This window comes from Antrostomus carolinensis, unplaced genomic scaffold, assembly GCF_000700745.2.
Source record: "Antrostomus carolinensis isolate BGI_N321 unplaced genomic scaffold, ASM70074v2 scaffold6811, whole genome shotgun sequence".
Taxonomy (NCBI): domain Eukaryota; kingdom Metazoa; phylum Chordata; class Aves; order Caprimulgiformes; family Caprimulgidae; genus Antrostomus; species Antrostomus carolinensis.
In genome coordinates, this window is record NW_010293401.1 from 52835 (window position 1) to 69680 (window position 16846).

The following is a 16846-nucleotide window of genomic DNA, read 5'->3' on the forward strand; positions in this document are numbered from 1 at the left end:
CAATGGTGAGCTGAACATAAAGACAGGCTGATAAACTCCACAGGCTGTGGTTTGGTTCTGCATGGCAATATTATACAGGAACGTTGTTGGTAGCTTACTGCAAAATAAGCCCGTAACTAGACCATGAGTTACCACCCCCAGCAGTAGGAAGGTGAGAATTCATGTACCTGTGAGCCCGGAGCTGTTCTTCCAATGAGGAAGGGCTGATACAGATGAATAGGAAACCAGAAAAGTGTGATTTCATATCCCTGATACAGGGATATGTCTTTTTCTCAGCCAGCCGCCCTGGTCTGAGCAACCTGACTCAGAACAAGATTTCTGCTTCATTGCTGCTGCTATCAGCATCTCTTCTTCACATACCTTCATCTTGCTTATCACAGCTTCTGGAGGCTGGGATGTATTTCTGATCACAGTGGTAGATGTACGAGTTTCACCTTTTTTTTTCCTCTGGGACACCTGCTTATCCAGATGCTGGTTACCCAGGGTGCTGTGTGAAGAGCTAGGAGATGAGCTCTTAGCTGTGGACACAGAAAACCCTTCAGCCATCTGTCTAGAAAAGTTGAGGATTTTTTTATCTGTGGAAGAAAGGCAGGAAACGTTCTGCAAAGCCCCCTTCTTCCATTCCTTATAGCAGAATTTTCTTTTCTTCCCTCGGGTAAGCCACATCCCTTTATATTTTAGCAAGCTCTATTTTTTAAGCTGTTTTCAATAGACATGTGCTTTACAGCATTCCAAAAAGAAAAGTGGGAAATATATCATCATGAAGATTGTAGACTTGCTAATTTTTGAAATGTTAGTCAAGCATCAGTAATGGAAGAGGATGAATAATAGCTTCATGGGCATTTTCTTTTGTCTTTGCCACACATGATTGTAAAGTGGAGTTCAGAGAATTTATCTGAAAGAATTCTTTCTGTCTTTTGATGCGGTGAGGGAGTGTAAAGCTTTCCTCCACAAAGTAACATCTGAAAGGGAACTCTGGTTGATGTATATGTATTTATAAACACTAAGGCTGCAATTATCATAAACCTTATTAAATCACAGCAGCCTGTTTGTTGTTCTCCAAATACGGATATGGCCAGAACACATCAGTCAAAAAATTATTAAAAAATTCCAACCTAAAACTAACTCCTCAATTTTATGACATAGAACATAGTCAGCAAGACATAATTGACCACTGTGATATAATTGCTGTGAAATACAATTTTTTAATCAATGGAGTAGCAAGATACAGATAAATTGTATTCTGACTGACAGTGTTACAGTCCCACTGCTCCCTGATGAGCTGCTCCATAAATACGTTTTAATAAATGTAAATGCCCATTTTATAAAAAATCCTGAATATGGAAAGTCTTACTTAAAAGCAAGTGAACACACCAGAGGACAGGAGAAAATGATATGTAAGAAAAGAAGCGGTATTCTTGTTCTGATGGAATGCTTCCAATTAGGGAAACAAAACAGCATAGATGATTTGTGCAACTTTGGAGTGGGATCTGTCATTGTGCCAGGGTCTGTCCTTGCCCAGTTGGTCAGAGGCTGAGGGCCAAACATGATGGGAGTCAATGTGAAACATATATCTATACTTAGATATCTGAGACAGTTGTTCTTCTAGATGTTGTGGGAGTCCAGCATGCTAATCCAGATGTGAAGATCTTACTATCCAGGTCTTGTAAGAGTTACTTTTCACCTAGTTAGAGGAATACTGTGAATATTTAACTATATGCTGCCTACTGAAAGTGGTAAGGACTGGACTGATTTACCACACAAGTAACACTGGTTGTATGTAAAGAGGGTTTTACTGTGCACAGAAAGAAGAAAATGAATGAATGCTATTTGTGTCTCCAAACATGCTAGTAGAGAGTCAATCTCCATATTTTAGTAAGATAACCAGTACATGGAAGCAGCACTGAAGACATTCTCCTCCTCTCTTGGCAGGCAACCTTGGTTTTATGGCTGGGGCTTTAATCTTCCACGAGGCCAAGCACTATTAGAGAAATGGAACCTTATTCCAGATGGAATAGATATTCTTATAACACACGGACCACCTCTCGGTAAGAAAACTCTAGTGCTCCTAGTGGTTTGTTTCAGATGATTGTACAGTAACTGGTGGCTCTCCTTAGACAAAGAGTGCAATCCTGGCTTACAGAAGTCAAAAGTAACACCCGTACAGATTTCAGCAGCACCAGGATTTCAGCTCAGTTTTCTGTTTCATGATTACCTATGCTCAATGGTAGGGAATTAAATATTGGCTTAAAAAAAATAAAGCCTTAACACATGAAGCCTTAATGAGCTTTACAAATAAGCAAGGTCTAGTTTTCCTGTGCATCTGTCTACTCTGCTACTGGTGAAATTAGTAGATTTAAGGCATGGAGCCTGCTTGAAGAGAAAAGTGGGATTAGGATCTTATTTTTTTACCACTGTCTTTCTCCCTGCCTTGCAGCAGCATTCTCCCACACAGTACCCAGAGTTTATATTTTTCCTCATCATGCTGATTTGGTGCATCTTCTGCCTCACAACCCCAAATGCTGCCATTGTTTCTCTGTTCTTTGGACAGCATGGCTAAATCTCCTATCTTTCATGCAATCTGACAACACTAAGAGACCAATAAGAAATAGTTTTGCATTTGTATTTTACAAATATTAATACAGGTGATATAAAAGCCATGAGAGATTTCTTGTATTCCTAGATAATAGTGAAATTATCCATGTTATGGAAATAATACCATCACAGAAACACATCCAGATTCAGTAAAGGCTTAAGGATTTTAACATGTTTTTCAGCGTATTTAACATATAGGAAGCTTTATTTGATGCAACTATGTGTCTAACTCTCACTAATTTAATAAATGGGCACAAAAGTGAAGCATGTACTTAAGTGTTCTGCTGAGTCTTACTGTGGAGAAGTGCTTTGTGGGAGATGAAGGCAATTGGTTTCTTTAAACCTTTAGATTCCCCAATTTCCTGAAGCTAAAACCCTCTTGTCTTCCAGCCCTTTCTTCTCCTCTTTCAGAGCTTGGAGGAGAAAGTATCTAAAGGGTTTGTGTTTTGTGGTTTTCTTTAGAAAGACATGTTTGCATTCCACTGCTCACTAATCCTGGGGGAAAGGGCTTCTTTGTAAGCAAGGGTTCTCACAGTAAGGGCGTGTGTTTTGATACTTCACCTAAGTGGAGTCTCATGCCATGCCATGTATTGTAAAAGTGGATGGCAGAAATTAATTGTTTAGATCTTGAGATACCAGCTCTGAATGGTTAGTACTGGGGATAATCGCTGTTAGGATCCAAGGCATGATGCTGGGTCTTTGCTATAGTTTTATTTATAAGTTGTATTTAAAACTTTTTCAGAAGCTTTTTCAGCACTTTTAAAGCCATACAGATGATCAGCTGTAAAGCTGATCCAAAGAATATCCCTGTATCTAGCACATGAAATCCAGTGTTGGAAGGTGGAGAGAGGGGTTCGCACCACCCGGCTTCAGCAACCTTGCTAATTTAGCTACCAGACTTCTCAAGGCAGCCTCTGGGATCAGCAGAGTGAGGAAAACCTCTAGAGAGCACTGCAGAGCTGACAGTCAACAGACATGCTTTAATAATAAATTTAATAGTAAATTTAATAATTGAAAAGCAATTTAATAATTGCAGTAATTCTGAGGAAGAGACACCCATCTCCACTGAGTGTAATGGAGTAACAAAAATTCCCCCATCTCTATGTCTCTGTATTTGTTTTCTAATGTTTTTGATTCTCAAGGTTTTACCATCCTCCAAGGATTTTCTTTTTTAAAAGTTCCCATTTCTTTCTCTTTTCCTTATTGATGCATTAATAGCTGGCTTAGGCACAGAATCTTCTGCCTGAGGGCATCAGCTGTTGGTCTCCCTGACACCCATGGCAACAAATATATGATGCTTCAAAAGAAATGATCACTCTGCTTAACTTACAGAACCTCCTTTTTCTGTAGCTCTGTACACATTTTGGGAGACAGGATCCTCCTTGACCCTCCCAGGCAATTATTTTAACCAGAAAGCTGATTACTGTTGTTCTGATCTTGGACAGCATCACTAGAGCTGATCTTAATGATCATAAATAGCAGTCAGTGCTCTTGCAAATTCCTTTTTCTCCAGCATGGTTGCCTAAATTCTGTCCATCATCCATTTTCTGTGCTGTTTTCTCATTCCCTCACTTCAAAAGAGCATGCATCCTCCTAAGCTAATGCGTACTACATTATTAGATAGATTTTAAATTGCCTACATGATTTAGATGCAGAAGCACTATTAAGAGTTAATGAACTTTGTGTTTCTAAGTCAGTTAGGCAAATAACACATATGTGAGTAATTTTTTTTTTTTTCTGTTTTAGAGTAGTGCTTTGGGATGAAATCAGGGCAGGGATACATAGGAGGTTCACACATGATGAGAAAACAAAAGTTAAATCAGCTGTTATTGACCAATTTATTAGTAACCTGTTTATTATTAATAAAGATATGCCATGTATTGTATAGCTTATGAAATATAGTATTCATGATTAAGGGATTAGTGCTAATGCTCATTTCTATATCAGCGTATTTTTGTTACTTTTATGTGTAGTATAACTTCTAAAATCTTTTCCCTGATTCCTAAAGATCTGCATTTATGATTCTTTTATCTTCAAAAAGTTAACTGTTCTTTTCTTTCTTTTAAATTTTTTAAAATTTAATTTCACCTTTTAAGTCTTCATTTGTAGCTGTCTGCTTGATTGTCTGTGACAAAGATTTATACTTTCCTGACAGCTGCAGAAACCTGTTTCAAGTAACCAAACATTAAAAAAACCCTAAGATGAACTCTAATTGTTAGCTAGGTGTAATCAATTACTCTTAGTTTGTGTAGTCAGGTGTACATAATAAGCTGCAAACATATGGGAAAGCTTTAGAAGGGTGATAATGCATGTAAACAAAAACATGTTCAACATAAATAATGCTTAATTTAATGGAGAAGTTAATTTTATGGATTTTTGTTTGTGAAGTTTTTGAAGTGGAAATACTTCTGGCTTTATGTTCACCACAGCCATTTTGGCAATTAACTGTTTCAAATCATTGAAGTAACAAGCAAAACCTATGGTTATAACACGTTTGCTCTGAAAAAAAGCATGACGGGATTCCAGAGGAGTTGCTGGCCGCACTTTGACATCTTAAATACTTACTGTTTCCTACAGTGAATTTTGACCTGTGCTGGATACCGAGTGGTAAAATCAGTTACCACAGCTGAGCATTGCTCTGTTCTTTCTGTAATTCAGCGAAGCTTTCTCTTTATACATCCTCCCAGCAGGAGCCAAGCGGTGTCTTCAGAGGCATCTGAATGAGTTAGGAGTCTCTGGTCATTATCAGAACTTCCTCTTTTCTGACACTTAGGATGCTGCATTCCCAACTGCTTTCCAAAAATTTGACTTAGCTCTCTGAGTAACCATGATACAAGGGCAAATTCTCACCATTTTCTTAAAAACCCAAAATATCCTGAGCCCAGTTTTCAAGCAGTGGCATCTAAGAAGTATTTCTCAATGTGTGAATTTACCCTGAAGCTCTAGCAAATCTGAGAGCTTTTCCAAAAGCTTCAATACCACAGTTCTGGTCTTTCAAGCCAGTTGGTTAGCTGCTATTTAGCCATGCTTGAGCAGAACTCAAAAGTGAATGTATGAAAACTAGGTGCAGACTCTATACCCCTCTGACTAACTATTGTTTTCTCAAAGGCACAATAGATTCACACTATTGCAGCAATCAGAGATACAAAGCTATGACAGGCACACAGGGAAAGCACCAGAACAACCAAAGAAAAACGGAATGATTGTATCTTCTAGGTTTCCAGATTTGAGCCTGATGAAAATGGTAGAACAATAGAAGGAACATGAGATTGGTTATTGCTAACCCTCTAATACAACAATATCCTTCTTATACTACTTTGAAGGAAACATGAGACTTCAGTTGGCAGTAAGCATCACCCTGCAGTATGTTTTTAGACATAGAAGCAAGTCAGTGTACTTTTTTGTCTGTGTTCATAAAAAATGCATTTTTATACAAACTTCCTGCAAGTAAATGTAGCACTTAGAAACATCTACTGCAGAAGGGTTGAGTTTCTCTTCCTATCTGAGGTCCATAGATTCAGGCTAGTGAGGCTTGCTGTGTCCTGAAGCACTTAAACCAGTTTTACTTGAGGGTGTTTTTAGTCATGCTGTAGGTTCCTTACCTGAGTTCCACTACTGTAAGATTCAATGTGAAAACAATATAGTTTTATTATTAGCAACACAGATTCCATTACATCAGTTAAAGATCAGTTAAAGTGTTTGAATTTAAAAACTAGATGCCAGGACTAGATTTAAAGAGCTAAATGTTAATTTAGATTTTTTTAGAGACTCATTTTGGACATACCATTCTTTACACCTCACTCTCTTAAAGGAAGAAGAATGGATAAAGCATTGAGTTTTCCCATTAACAGCAGTGCAAAAATGCTTTAATTGCACTGATTTTTTTTTTTTCCTTGAAAAACAAATGGCAAGAGTTATCACAGACCTTTTTCTTTGGTTGAGCTTTTATGGTTTTCCTCTAGCATTTTTCCCTCCTTCCTTTTCTACTTACTAAGCCAAAGACTCTTTTTTTCATGTCAGTTCTTCTATGGCTGCTTATGAAAAGCAGTGAGACATGAAATCTCAGAAATACCGTATAGCAGTACAGCTTTGCAGATAACCTGTCTTTTCAAGCTTTCCTTTCTTTTCCAAAGGTTTTCTAGACTGGGTTCCTAAGAAAATGCAACGGGTAGGATGTGTTGAGCTGCTGAACACAGTCCAGAGACGAATACAGCCAAGGCTTCATGTTTTTGGACATATCCATGAAGGTCAGAACTCATTTCTTTCTATATATATTTAAAAACCACAAATACAGAAGTTGTCTGGTGTAACTAGCATTTTCAAACTTGAATGTCTGAACTGAAGCACTTCTGGAATTCAGATACTTCTTTAGCTGCATATATAGAGATGAAATTGGCTGATACCCACATTTCAATATTTGCACTTCAGCTTATCTTTCAGTTGCTACATCTATAAAACAGGGTGATGCCTCCCTCACAGGGAGGATTACTGTGAATTTTAAAATAAGAACACAAGTCCAGTAGTTACAGAAAGTGACTAAATATTAGGATTGATGAGTGGATTGTATTTTCCTCTGCTGAATCTCTGTGACTTAAGATAATTCATGTAAGCTCTGTGTGTCTCCATTTCTGTGTTTGTAAAATGGGTAAGAATGCTTTGGGGGTTGCTTCTAAGGCTTAATCTCAAGATTGTACAATGAAGGTTGTCTCTCCCCATCAGTGTGTATATGAAGTTCAAATCAAGAGGGATGTCACCACTGACTTGTGTAGAAGTTCAAGATATTTATTCATGTATTTATTTGCTTTGGCAGGGGAAAGATTTTGTACCCAGACAAAAAAAAGTGGTTCTCTTGACTATTTGATTTGTAACTGGAAAAAAATTAGTTCCCTTCACATAAGTCAGTAAATACTGACAAATATGCTCCACTGAAATCAATGGCAGTAGGAGTGCATCTCCAGGCAAAGGGAAAGGTAGATGCTGTCTGCCATAGACAAGTCTTTCCTGTTCACATATCATGGCAGCAAGACTTCAAGCCATGTCCCTACCAAAAGAAACCACTGGGCTGTGCAGAAGTGTACCATTGGCCTGTAAGCAGGTATTATCAGCTGCTTAGTTCTTGGCAATGTTAACTTACTGGCAGGAAAAGGTGCTTCATAACTGCCAGTTTTCTGCTTCTGGGACTGCTCCAGCCTTTGAAGGGTACCTGTGGGTCTCACCAGTGTAGAAATGAACAAACAGCAAAACTGGAATACCTGGCACTGAGATACTTCTGTTTTTGTGAAGAAATGTTACCCTTCCCAAGAAATCCCACTCTGACTTGCTGTTGGGCGCTTTTACCATGCTAGGTTAGGAGTGACATTGGTGAGAGGTGTGCTAGTGTAAAATTGACAGAGAAGATATTCAGATCATTATTTTACAGCTCAGGGATTAAGTCAATTCTCCTCACGTCTCATCTGCACTGACCGGTTAGTGCCTCATTAATGTCCATGGTGCTGTTACATCACAGAGTAAACGAACGACACATAGGCAGTATTTTTTCTCAACCCTTTGCTATTGTAGCAGTCTTCAAGATTCTGCACAAGAGTGCTGGTGAATACAGTTCAAACTCATTGTCTTTTCAGAAATCATAAGCCAAGTGGGCTGCAGGGTTTATAAGCAAACACTTAGCAAGCCATGAAGCTTCAGGCAGGTAGACAAAATCACATCTGCTAAGACGAAGCACAACTTCAGTTCCCAGGGTAAAGGGTGTCGGCTCCCCAGAATGGTAAATCTTGTGAATTAATACAATTGGCACAGCAAGGCATCAGAACACAGAAACTAGGTACTCTTCTTGTTAACTATCATAGTTTAGAGAAAACAAATGGGGAACTGCGGAGCCTGTTTTGCAGTGAGATGCTAAATCTCTGCAGAGGAGAATTCCCATTGCAGACAGCCTGTGCAAACGAAGCTGCTCTTTGTAGAGAGAATGCATGATTTGAACAGATGAGTTCCTCCCCTGACTGAGCATAGCTACGTCTGCAGCAGTCATTTATTGAACATCCAGGAGGAAAGAATGCTTCAAAGAGATATTTCTTCCCTATTCCCTGTCTGCACTGCAGTCTCTGCCAAAAAATACCTCTACACGTGGGCTTGCTGCTGATCGACCTCTGGAAGTGACAAGCAGTGTGGCAGGGACTCCGGCTAAAATCCTTACTTGCCCATTAAAAACAGCACTTGGCTGAGGTTGTGGCCAAGGAAACTCTGTTGGCAGTAGGGTAGGAGTGAAAACCCATTAGGAATCCTCCAGCAAAAGGACTGCATTAGCAAGCTGATTCTGTTCTCTCCAAACATGTAGCCGAGGAGACAGAAAGTCCCAGCAGCAATGCTGACTGTCCTCCGTGCAGTTTGTGTTTTACATGGAACAATTGTTCTGTAGCAAACAGCAAATGATTTAAAGAAATGTCTGTGACAGGAACCTGACAGAGTTTTCTTCGCTCCCTAGTCCCTAATTACAGTCTCGTTTTTCCATAGGGAGTCCAGGAGGCCCTGCATTATTCAGGGTATTTTAAGGAACAAAAAAGAAAGGAATTTGGCTACTGTTTCTTTGTTTGTAAATTCTGCACCTAACAATGCTTGTATAAGACATGAAATTGCACTCAGAAAAACTGTACTATTCTAGGTACCTAGGATATCAATAGGCAGAACTCGGTGTATGTAGCAATTAATACATTTCCATATTAATGGCAAGATTGAATCTTAGTACAAATGCTTTCTACCACCTGTTTTCTCCAAAATAATATATTTCTGATTGTGAATGCATTTCTTCATATTTATCTTAGTATTTCAATACAAGTTTCCAACATTAAGCTTTTAGTTTTAGTGTAATCAAGCTTATGTTTTTTCTAGTCGTTCATGAAAAGATTTTTGACAATGGAGAGTGTGTGGCTTTTTCATAGCACCAGGGCAGTTAAAGGGCTTCTGCACTTTCTGAAACAGCATTCCACTGTATTTCTACAGGCATTAGAGCTGGAAGTTTGATTTTCTGCCCATTTAGCTCTGGAATTGTTTGGCTTGGGTGTCTAGTCAGACATGAGATGTAGTTAAAGGTTTTTTTGCCACTGGTGAGACATACAGAAGAGCGTTTTCTCCCGTGGAAATGTTATGGTGTCTTAGGGTGTAAATTCACCTCGTCTGTCAGGCAGTGTATTAATAAAGCCATTTTTTAATCTGCTTGGGCAGGCATTTTAGTGTCTTTCCATCAAATTTGGTTGAGATCAGTCAACAAGTTCAAACACACGGGAAGAAAAGGTTCCTTACTAGGCATATCCCACCCAGGGGCACACGCACACATACTCTCCTTAGACAAAGCTTTTTCTTCATTGGTTGCTTAAAAGATGTACAACACAGGACAGAAAAAAGCTGGAAAGATGAAAATTGCCCAAAGTTTGCTGCACTGATGATTGCAAACCTAAATGATCAGAGAAGTATGTTTTCTTCAATGCTGTAATTGCCTATGCTCTGTCTTCTCATCCTTTGCAAAACTGAGAAGGTTTTATGAAAAAAGCTTTGCACATAAGAATATCTGTCTTTCTAAGGAGGTTTGGCTAGCTGGCTGCCAGAGATTGTAACCACTAGGTAGTGAGGGTCCATTTTGCTTTTCTTACACAATTTAAAAGATGGCAAAAAGTTCCGCTCTAGGACAAAGATGGTATTAATTCAGGAGACCTTTATGTTTTGCATGAAGAGAATTTTTAAATTCCTTCTGAGTAATAAATGTGGCACTTGTGTGATAAAGGTGAAAATTAAAAAAATAATAATAAAGAATAATGAGACTAACCAGAGTTTTTCTTTCGTTGTAGGTTATGGTGTCATGGCTGATGGAACTACTACCTATGTGAATGCATCTGTGTGCACTGTGAATTACCAGCCACTTAATCCACCTATAGTTATTGACTTACCTACTCCAAGGAACACATGATTATAATGAGGATTTAAAGTTGTGCCCAACACATTAGCAACTTTATATTGCTGGCTGAGAATCCCAGTAGGGAACCATTCAACAAAAAAGCAAAAACCTTCTTCTTTTTTCCCTGCTAGCTCTTCACAGATAAATTTTGAGTGACAAAAGTGGATGAGGAACAAAGACATTTTGGTGCCAGAAACAGATTAAAGACTAACATTTCACCATTAAAATATTTGTGAACACAAAAAAGTGAATGCATTCCACATATATATACATATACATATATATATATCAAGTAGGGACTTTTGTATATACCGTACATATATTGGACTTATTAAAAGAACAATGTCTTTCAAAGGAGTGTTTCTTTAAGAAAGTCTGCAGTTTAAACTTAAGTGTTTAGACTAGTATTTCCTCATTTCAGATGTTTCCCAGTGAGCTCTTGGTAAAAGAAAAATGATGGTAAAAATGTTTTCCCTTAATTAACATGGCACGTGTAAAAGATGGTGCACAAATGACCAGTCACAGGAGGAAAGCTATTACTTCAAGTCCTCCAGGTCTAAGTCTTTGCATCTATTCAGAACTAATGCAATAGAGGCCCTAATTCACTGTACTGAAATGAAGTTTTACTACATCTGGCATTACAGATGGTAAGGGAAATGTGCATATTGCCGGCATGCTGTAAACAGCTCAACATTCAAGAAGGGAAACTGTGTTAAAGTGCAGTATAAACTCAGGAATTTGTAACCTGGACTCAGCTGTGACAAAAAGGATGACATTTCCCTTAAAAAAAATAAAAAAGAAGAAAAAAATGTAACTGTGTTTTCATATGGTAGGGCGATATGCGATTGTATGTAAAAAGCAAAAAAACCCCACAAAACCCCCACCAAAACCCCACCCAATGTTCATTAGTGTTATTTTAAATAAAACCCACTGGGACCATTTGTTTAAAACCTGTTAATGGGACATGCAGCCAATGATGAGTTTGAATTTGAATTACTGGTTTGAATTTGGCCCCAGTCAGAAGTGATTAAATGTCCTTGTAATCCTTTTGTCCTGGAGAATACTATGGATGTCAAGGGGAGGGGGTCACCTCAAGGTGGAGTTTGGGCATTCACTTTTGGGTAGCTATGTAGTAGCATAAATGTGATGACTACATACCAATGGGTACAGAGCAGGGTGAGCAGGGTCACCTCCCAAAACCTGTCATTGCTCTTTGCCTGCTCATGGACACTGCTGTGAGAGGCCCAAGACACCGTCATCAACCAAGTTGAAATCCATCTGTCGTGTTGCATGTTACCAGGCAAAGCAGGGGACGTGTCAGGAGCTGGTTGGGATGGCCAACGCTAGTACTGACTATGCAGCTTTCCTGCAGGTTAACAGAGGTGTTGAAGATGCTGCCATGCCAGTCCCATCCTAGGCAGAAGTTTGAAAATCTATTACAAACCCACCAAAAAAAAGTGCTTGAAACATGCCCTACAAGAAATAGGTTTTGCCTTGAACAACCAAACTTCTCCATGATCAAAGAGGAACCTTTTTGCCTTGATGGAGGTAATTTAATGGCTGTATTCTGAATGTGGACATCCTGAATTTGGAGCTGATGGCATCTAGACAATAATCTTATTCACACACATTGGGCAGATCATCGCACTACCAATACAGTGTGGTTTGCAGGTGTGTGCATAGCCCACTTCTGCACACATGCAGTGGATACTTGTGTATGTTACTTTTTGCCTGATACACGAATGTAAATGTGAGCTTCACGTAGCAGCTGCATGTACATCATAAGCATACACAATTTAAAATACCTGTGTTGCAAAACCAGGCTATGTCAGCCTGAACTCTAAGCGAGGTAGGCAGAAACATCACATTTCACTGGCTGTCCATGAGCAGCAGCTCTTCCAGCTGCTGCTGGGAGCAGTGACATTCAACTGGGAGCAATGACATTCAAGACCAGTAACGTAACTCATGCTGTGGACCCACCAGAAACCACCAGATTACCAGAGAACATAACAAGTCATGGGTCTGTCATTTATTGTAAGCTGTTGGGTGACTTGGGGTCTAAAATAATTTGCTGCTTTTTCCTGAATTCGTTTCAAAACAATCGGTGGCACCTGCAACTGGTTTTTGGGTGAATAGTTCACAAGTGCATGAGCAGTCTCCCGTGAATTCAGATGGGACCACTTTTGTCAAAACTATTGGTGTAGAAATTGCAGGATCAGCTCTTAAATCAGCAAGGACTGAAGTTCATAGCTGAATATGAACTCCTGCCATCATTGGGAAGATGAGCAATAGCGTGTAGTTAGAATAAAAGTGTCTTAGCTAGTCACAATTCAAGCAGTTTGAAACAAATATGGCAGGAAATTGGCTGTATGTTAAAGAAGTCTGAAATGTTTACATTCACTCATGGCACTTAAGAGACTAAAATGTTAAAGTGGGGGGAAGAGGTCCTTTTATTAGCCTCAACAAAATTTCTATGTCGACCATAAACTATTCTCTTAAAAATAATTTTTCCTAAGGTATCTTCAAAATACTGTGTATTTTTATGTGGAAAGGATATGAAAGCAGCTGTTACTTCAAAATATCATTTAAAGTACTTGAGGTATGAAAGCTTAAAGGTTATTTAATCATTTTGGCATAACTTGATTGTTGTTGTAATTTTTGGTCAAGCATGTTAGAAAATAAAGTCTTAAAAAAAAACCCAAACCGAACTGGCAAAAAATAAGGTCTCTTTATATCCACTTCATGCATTCAGTTCCATATGGGAAAGGCTGCCCCTGTCGTCTCCAGGTGTCAGAGCCAGCCTGTGGGACATTAAAGTTGTTATCATGACGGGCTGTGGCTCAGCTGGGTGCTTGTCTGGCAGAGGGGCTGGAGGCGTTGGGCAGAAGGTGCCCTACTCTGCCAGCTTCAGGCCGCCACATCTCCTGCAGAAGGTAGCAAGTTGGAAGTTGGGGTTGCAGAGGGGAAAACAGCAACTGCTTCCTCTAACTGATGTGTTTTGGTGAGGGAATACTCTGGATGTGCCTGTGAGGATGAGAAAAGCTAATGTGAGGGAGTGCTGCAAGGGAGTTACAAAGAGGTTGGGAACAGGGGTGCCATCCTCTGGGAACGGGCGGCAGTCAGGGAAAGGATGGTTTGTGCTCTGAGTTGTGTGCAAGGACATGAACCTCGCAAAGAGGGAGATTAAGGCAAGGTGACTTATTTTTATTTTTAACTTTGTGGGCACAGTCAAGGCCTGGGCTTCTTGTCTCAAATCTGAGACAACTCTACTGCAGACTAGAGAGGCCATGAAAAGGAAGATTTCCACAAATGCAGTTTTGCAATTTTTGGCTCTATTTAAATTCAGGGATGCTTTCTCAAGTAATTTCCCACCCCACTTCTCCATTGCTGACCTTCACTGGTATTTATCCAGGTAGCATCGCCCCTGAAAGTGTGCTGATGTGTATCACTAATACATGCATTCCCATCACCAGGCAGAATTGTTACCAAGATTAATTTCGGCTCATTTCAACAGTGAATAGGGGAGTTATCACTGCATGTCAATGAAAAAAAAAAAAAGGCAAGATTATTTTTGCCTCCCTCAGTCACATATGGCTGAGGATGTGAAATGTTCCTTGGCTACAAGGAACAAACAAGCTGGGACTCGGCACCCGCCTGAGCAGCTGCCTTTTCTCAGGCAGCCCCCACCCACTGCTGCTGCACCCCAGCCTGGGGAACTGGGTTTAGGCTTTCCCATGATGCCAGTTGGTAGTCCTGAAGCCAGACACTCCAAAACTACAATGGTCTTCAAGGAGGTGGCTGCAGGAAGTGAGGCTGGTGGCAGCAGCACAACGGGCTGGCCCTGCCAGCTGCTCCACCCGCAAGGTGGCTGCGGGGAGGGAAGGTGAACAACCCTGTCTCTGGGTGATGCATGGGGATGGAGCAGTGGGAAAGTGCTCTGGCCTTGCTGCAGGAGGGAGCCAGAGGGGATAAGAAGCAGTTTGTCTTCTGCAGTCACTGCCTGCTGCCAATAGCCAACATAAATGCTTCAGAGGAAGGAGGGAAAAGACATTCCTCAGAAGGCAATAATCTGCCCATGGAGATCTTTGCCCCACTCCTATTTATTCTTGTTTGTATGAGAATTTCTCTCAAAAACCCAAATTATTGCTCACTGCTAATGTAACTCACATACAGCAAATATAAATGCAAATGTTCTTTTCTTTCAGGTACATTCCTGTCCCTTTCTTGCAAGTCTCTCTGCATTTGTGATTTTAGCAATATTTTGGAACAGGGAGCTCCCTGGGTGATTATGCACAGTGCATTAGAACAACAGTATTTTGCTTATCCTTGTACATGTGCTGCCATTCAGGTTTATTGACTGTCCCTTTGTTCTCTTTTTATGTGAAAAGTGTAAATAGGAGTACTTATATGTACCTTCTTTGTGCCATTCGTTATTTTGTATACTGCTGTTATGTTGCTTTTTACTCACTTCATGTAGAAATTAAAATAATTTCAATTCTAGCTAGACTCTATTTCTAACCCTCTTACTTTTCCATCTTAGAAACGCTCCCCTCCTCTCTTTTTGATGTGTCCTTTGGGAGTTGGTGAGAGACAGTGATGCCAGAAGAGGACCTTCTCTTCCTTCCTGTCTAAGCATTTGGACACAGTTCCCTGCTACTTTCTCTCCTGATCTTTATCCAATTCTGTTCTTCATCTGTTTAGGAATTTTTTGGATAATGATATATATTTGCGACCCTCAGTGGTGGACTGTGGCGAGCTGCCTGTGGCCCTAGCTCGGTTTTTTCTTTGAGAGGTGACAGCTGATCTGGACTTACCTGGTTTTCACAACCATCACCCCCTTCTTTCCAGGGAGCCTTACCCAGGCTGTGTCCATGGGGGAAACCTTTTCCCCATCTCTGGTCCATTCCCCTGGCTTTGGTGGTGCCTTTGGCAGTCCTTGTCACCCCTGGTTGGGCTTTGTTGTCAGGGGTGCCTCGTCTGTGGTGTGTGGTGAGCAGCCCTGGGGCGGGGGGTGCTGCTGGCTGGGGTATGGAGCTGTGTGACGTTTGCCCAGTCCTCATCCTGCTTTTGGGGCTTTTGTTTCTTGGCTAGTGCCTAACCCATGACCCCATGACCCTTCTTTGCCTCTCACAAATAGCTCTTTCACAAAAGTCTTTATCAAAATCTTTGCAAGTGTCCACACCAATTACATATCAAAGACATCTCTTCTTGCCAGAACTTTGATGTACCAAAAGCTTTCAAATAGATTAAAGGAACAGGCTTTTCTCTTCCACAAACCAGTTGGCTTCCCGCCCCCTGTCCCTCTCCCAGTGAAGTTTATTCCCCTTCTTAGAGCATGATGGGCTAAAATCGAGCGGAGTAATTAACCTCACTCTCACTACCTGCCACTGGGCCAGCGCCCGACATGCCCTCGCACTTGTGCCATTTGCTCCAATTCAGTGCAATCCAGGCCCAGTTAGTGGGCAAATTACTTCCCACCACTGAAGAAGATTTCATTTGTTCACTCAGAGCAAACCTGGTACCACGTCTGCTCCTTCCCTGGTTTTGCCCGGGGAACATTGCTGCAGTTTGGTGGTGCTGCCGGCTCTCAGGGAGCCTCAGGGGAGGAGGGGACAGCCGTAGGAAACAACGACCCAGACAGGTTTGCCATTTTGCTTACGCTCATTACATTTTTCTTTTAATGCTTTCTGCTTTCTGGATGAGCAGCTTAGGGAGGGCCAGATGGGAAAATGCTGGATGCTATAAACATGCTGCAACGGCTTATGGTAGCGCTAAGCTGCAAAAGTGGGGTAAGGAAAATGCTCTGCTCCACCAGCTGATCTACCCAGGAAAGGGGAGGGAGAGTCACTGTGTGACACTGAAGCACCCTCCCACCAGCCCAGCCCCAACTCCCCTTTCCCGACCGCAATCCGAGCCAGGCTGTGGGCTCGCTGTGGGTCTGGGCTGGATGCCGGGGCTGATCCTGCTCCCTGATGAGTGTCAGTTGGGAATATTAGAGGCTATTGGGGTTGGTGGTATGAACCTTTCCACAGATGCCACTGGAGCAGTGGGAAGGACTCAGAGAGGGTCCTGGGGGGCCTTCTTTCAACAATCCCCCCTTGTTTGTGGGGGAATGGCTGGGGACACCGCAGAGTGTGCCCTGGTGGGGACCCTGCTTGTGGGTGTGTGAGGCTAAAGCCAATGGTGTGGGGCAGGTGACTCTGTCCACACCTCTGCATGATGCAGAGCCAGGCAGCCCCGGTGTTGTGTGCTGTAGATTTCAGAGAGGGGCTTACCCCTGTCCTTTCCGGTTTCCATCTCAGACCA

General features: G+C 41.1%; 1 protein-coding gene across 1 annotated transcript in view; it reads left to right on the top strand.

The window, feature by feature from the left end:
* The window catches only part of MPPED1 (metallophosphoesterase domain containing 1), a 50671-nt gene extending 39276 nt beyond the window's left edge, over positions 1-11395 (top strand). The window contains exons 4-6 of the mRNA XM_010177252.1: positions 1933-2048; positions 6729-6842; positions 10434-11395. Coding sequence (XP_010175554.1) covers positions 1933-2048; positions 6729-6842; positions 10434-10552 — 349 coding nt within the window. The 3' untranslated portion in view covers positions 10553-11395. The remainder of the gene's footprint in view (positions 1-1932; positions 2049-6728; positions 6843-10433) is intronic.
* The last annotated feature ends 5451 nt before the right edge of the window (positions 11396-16846 follow it).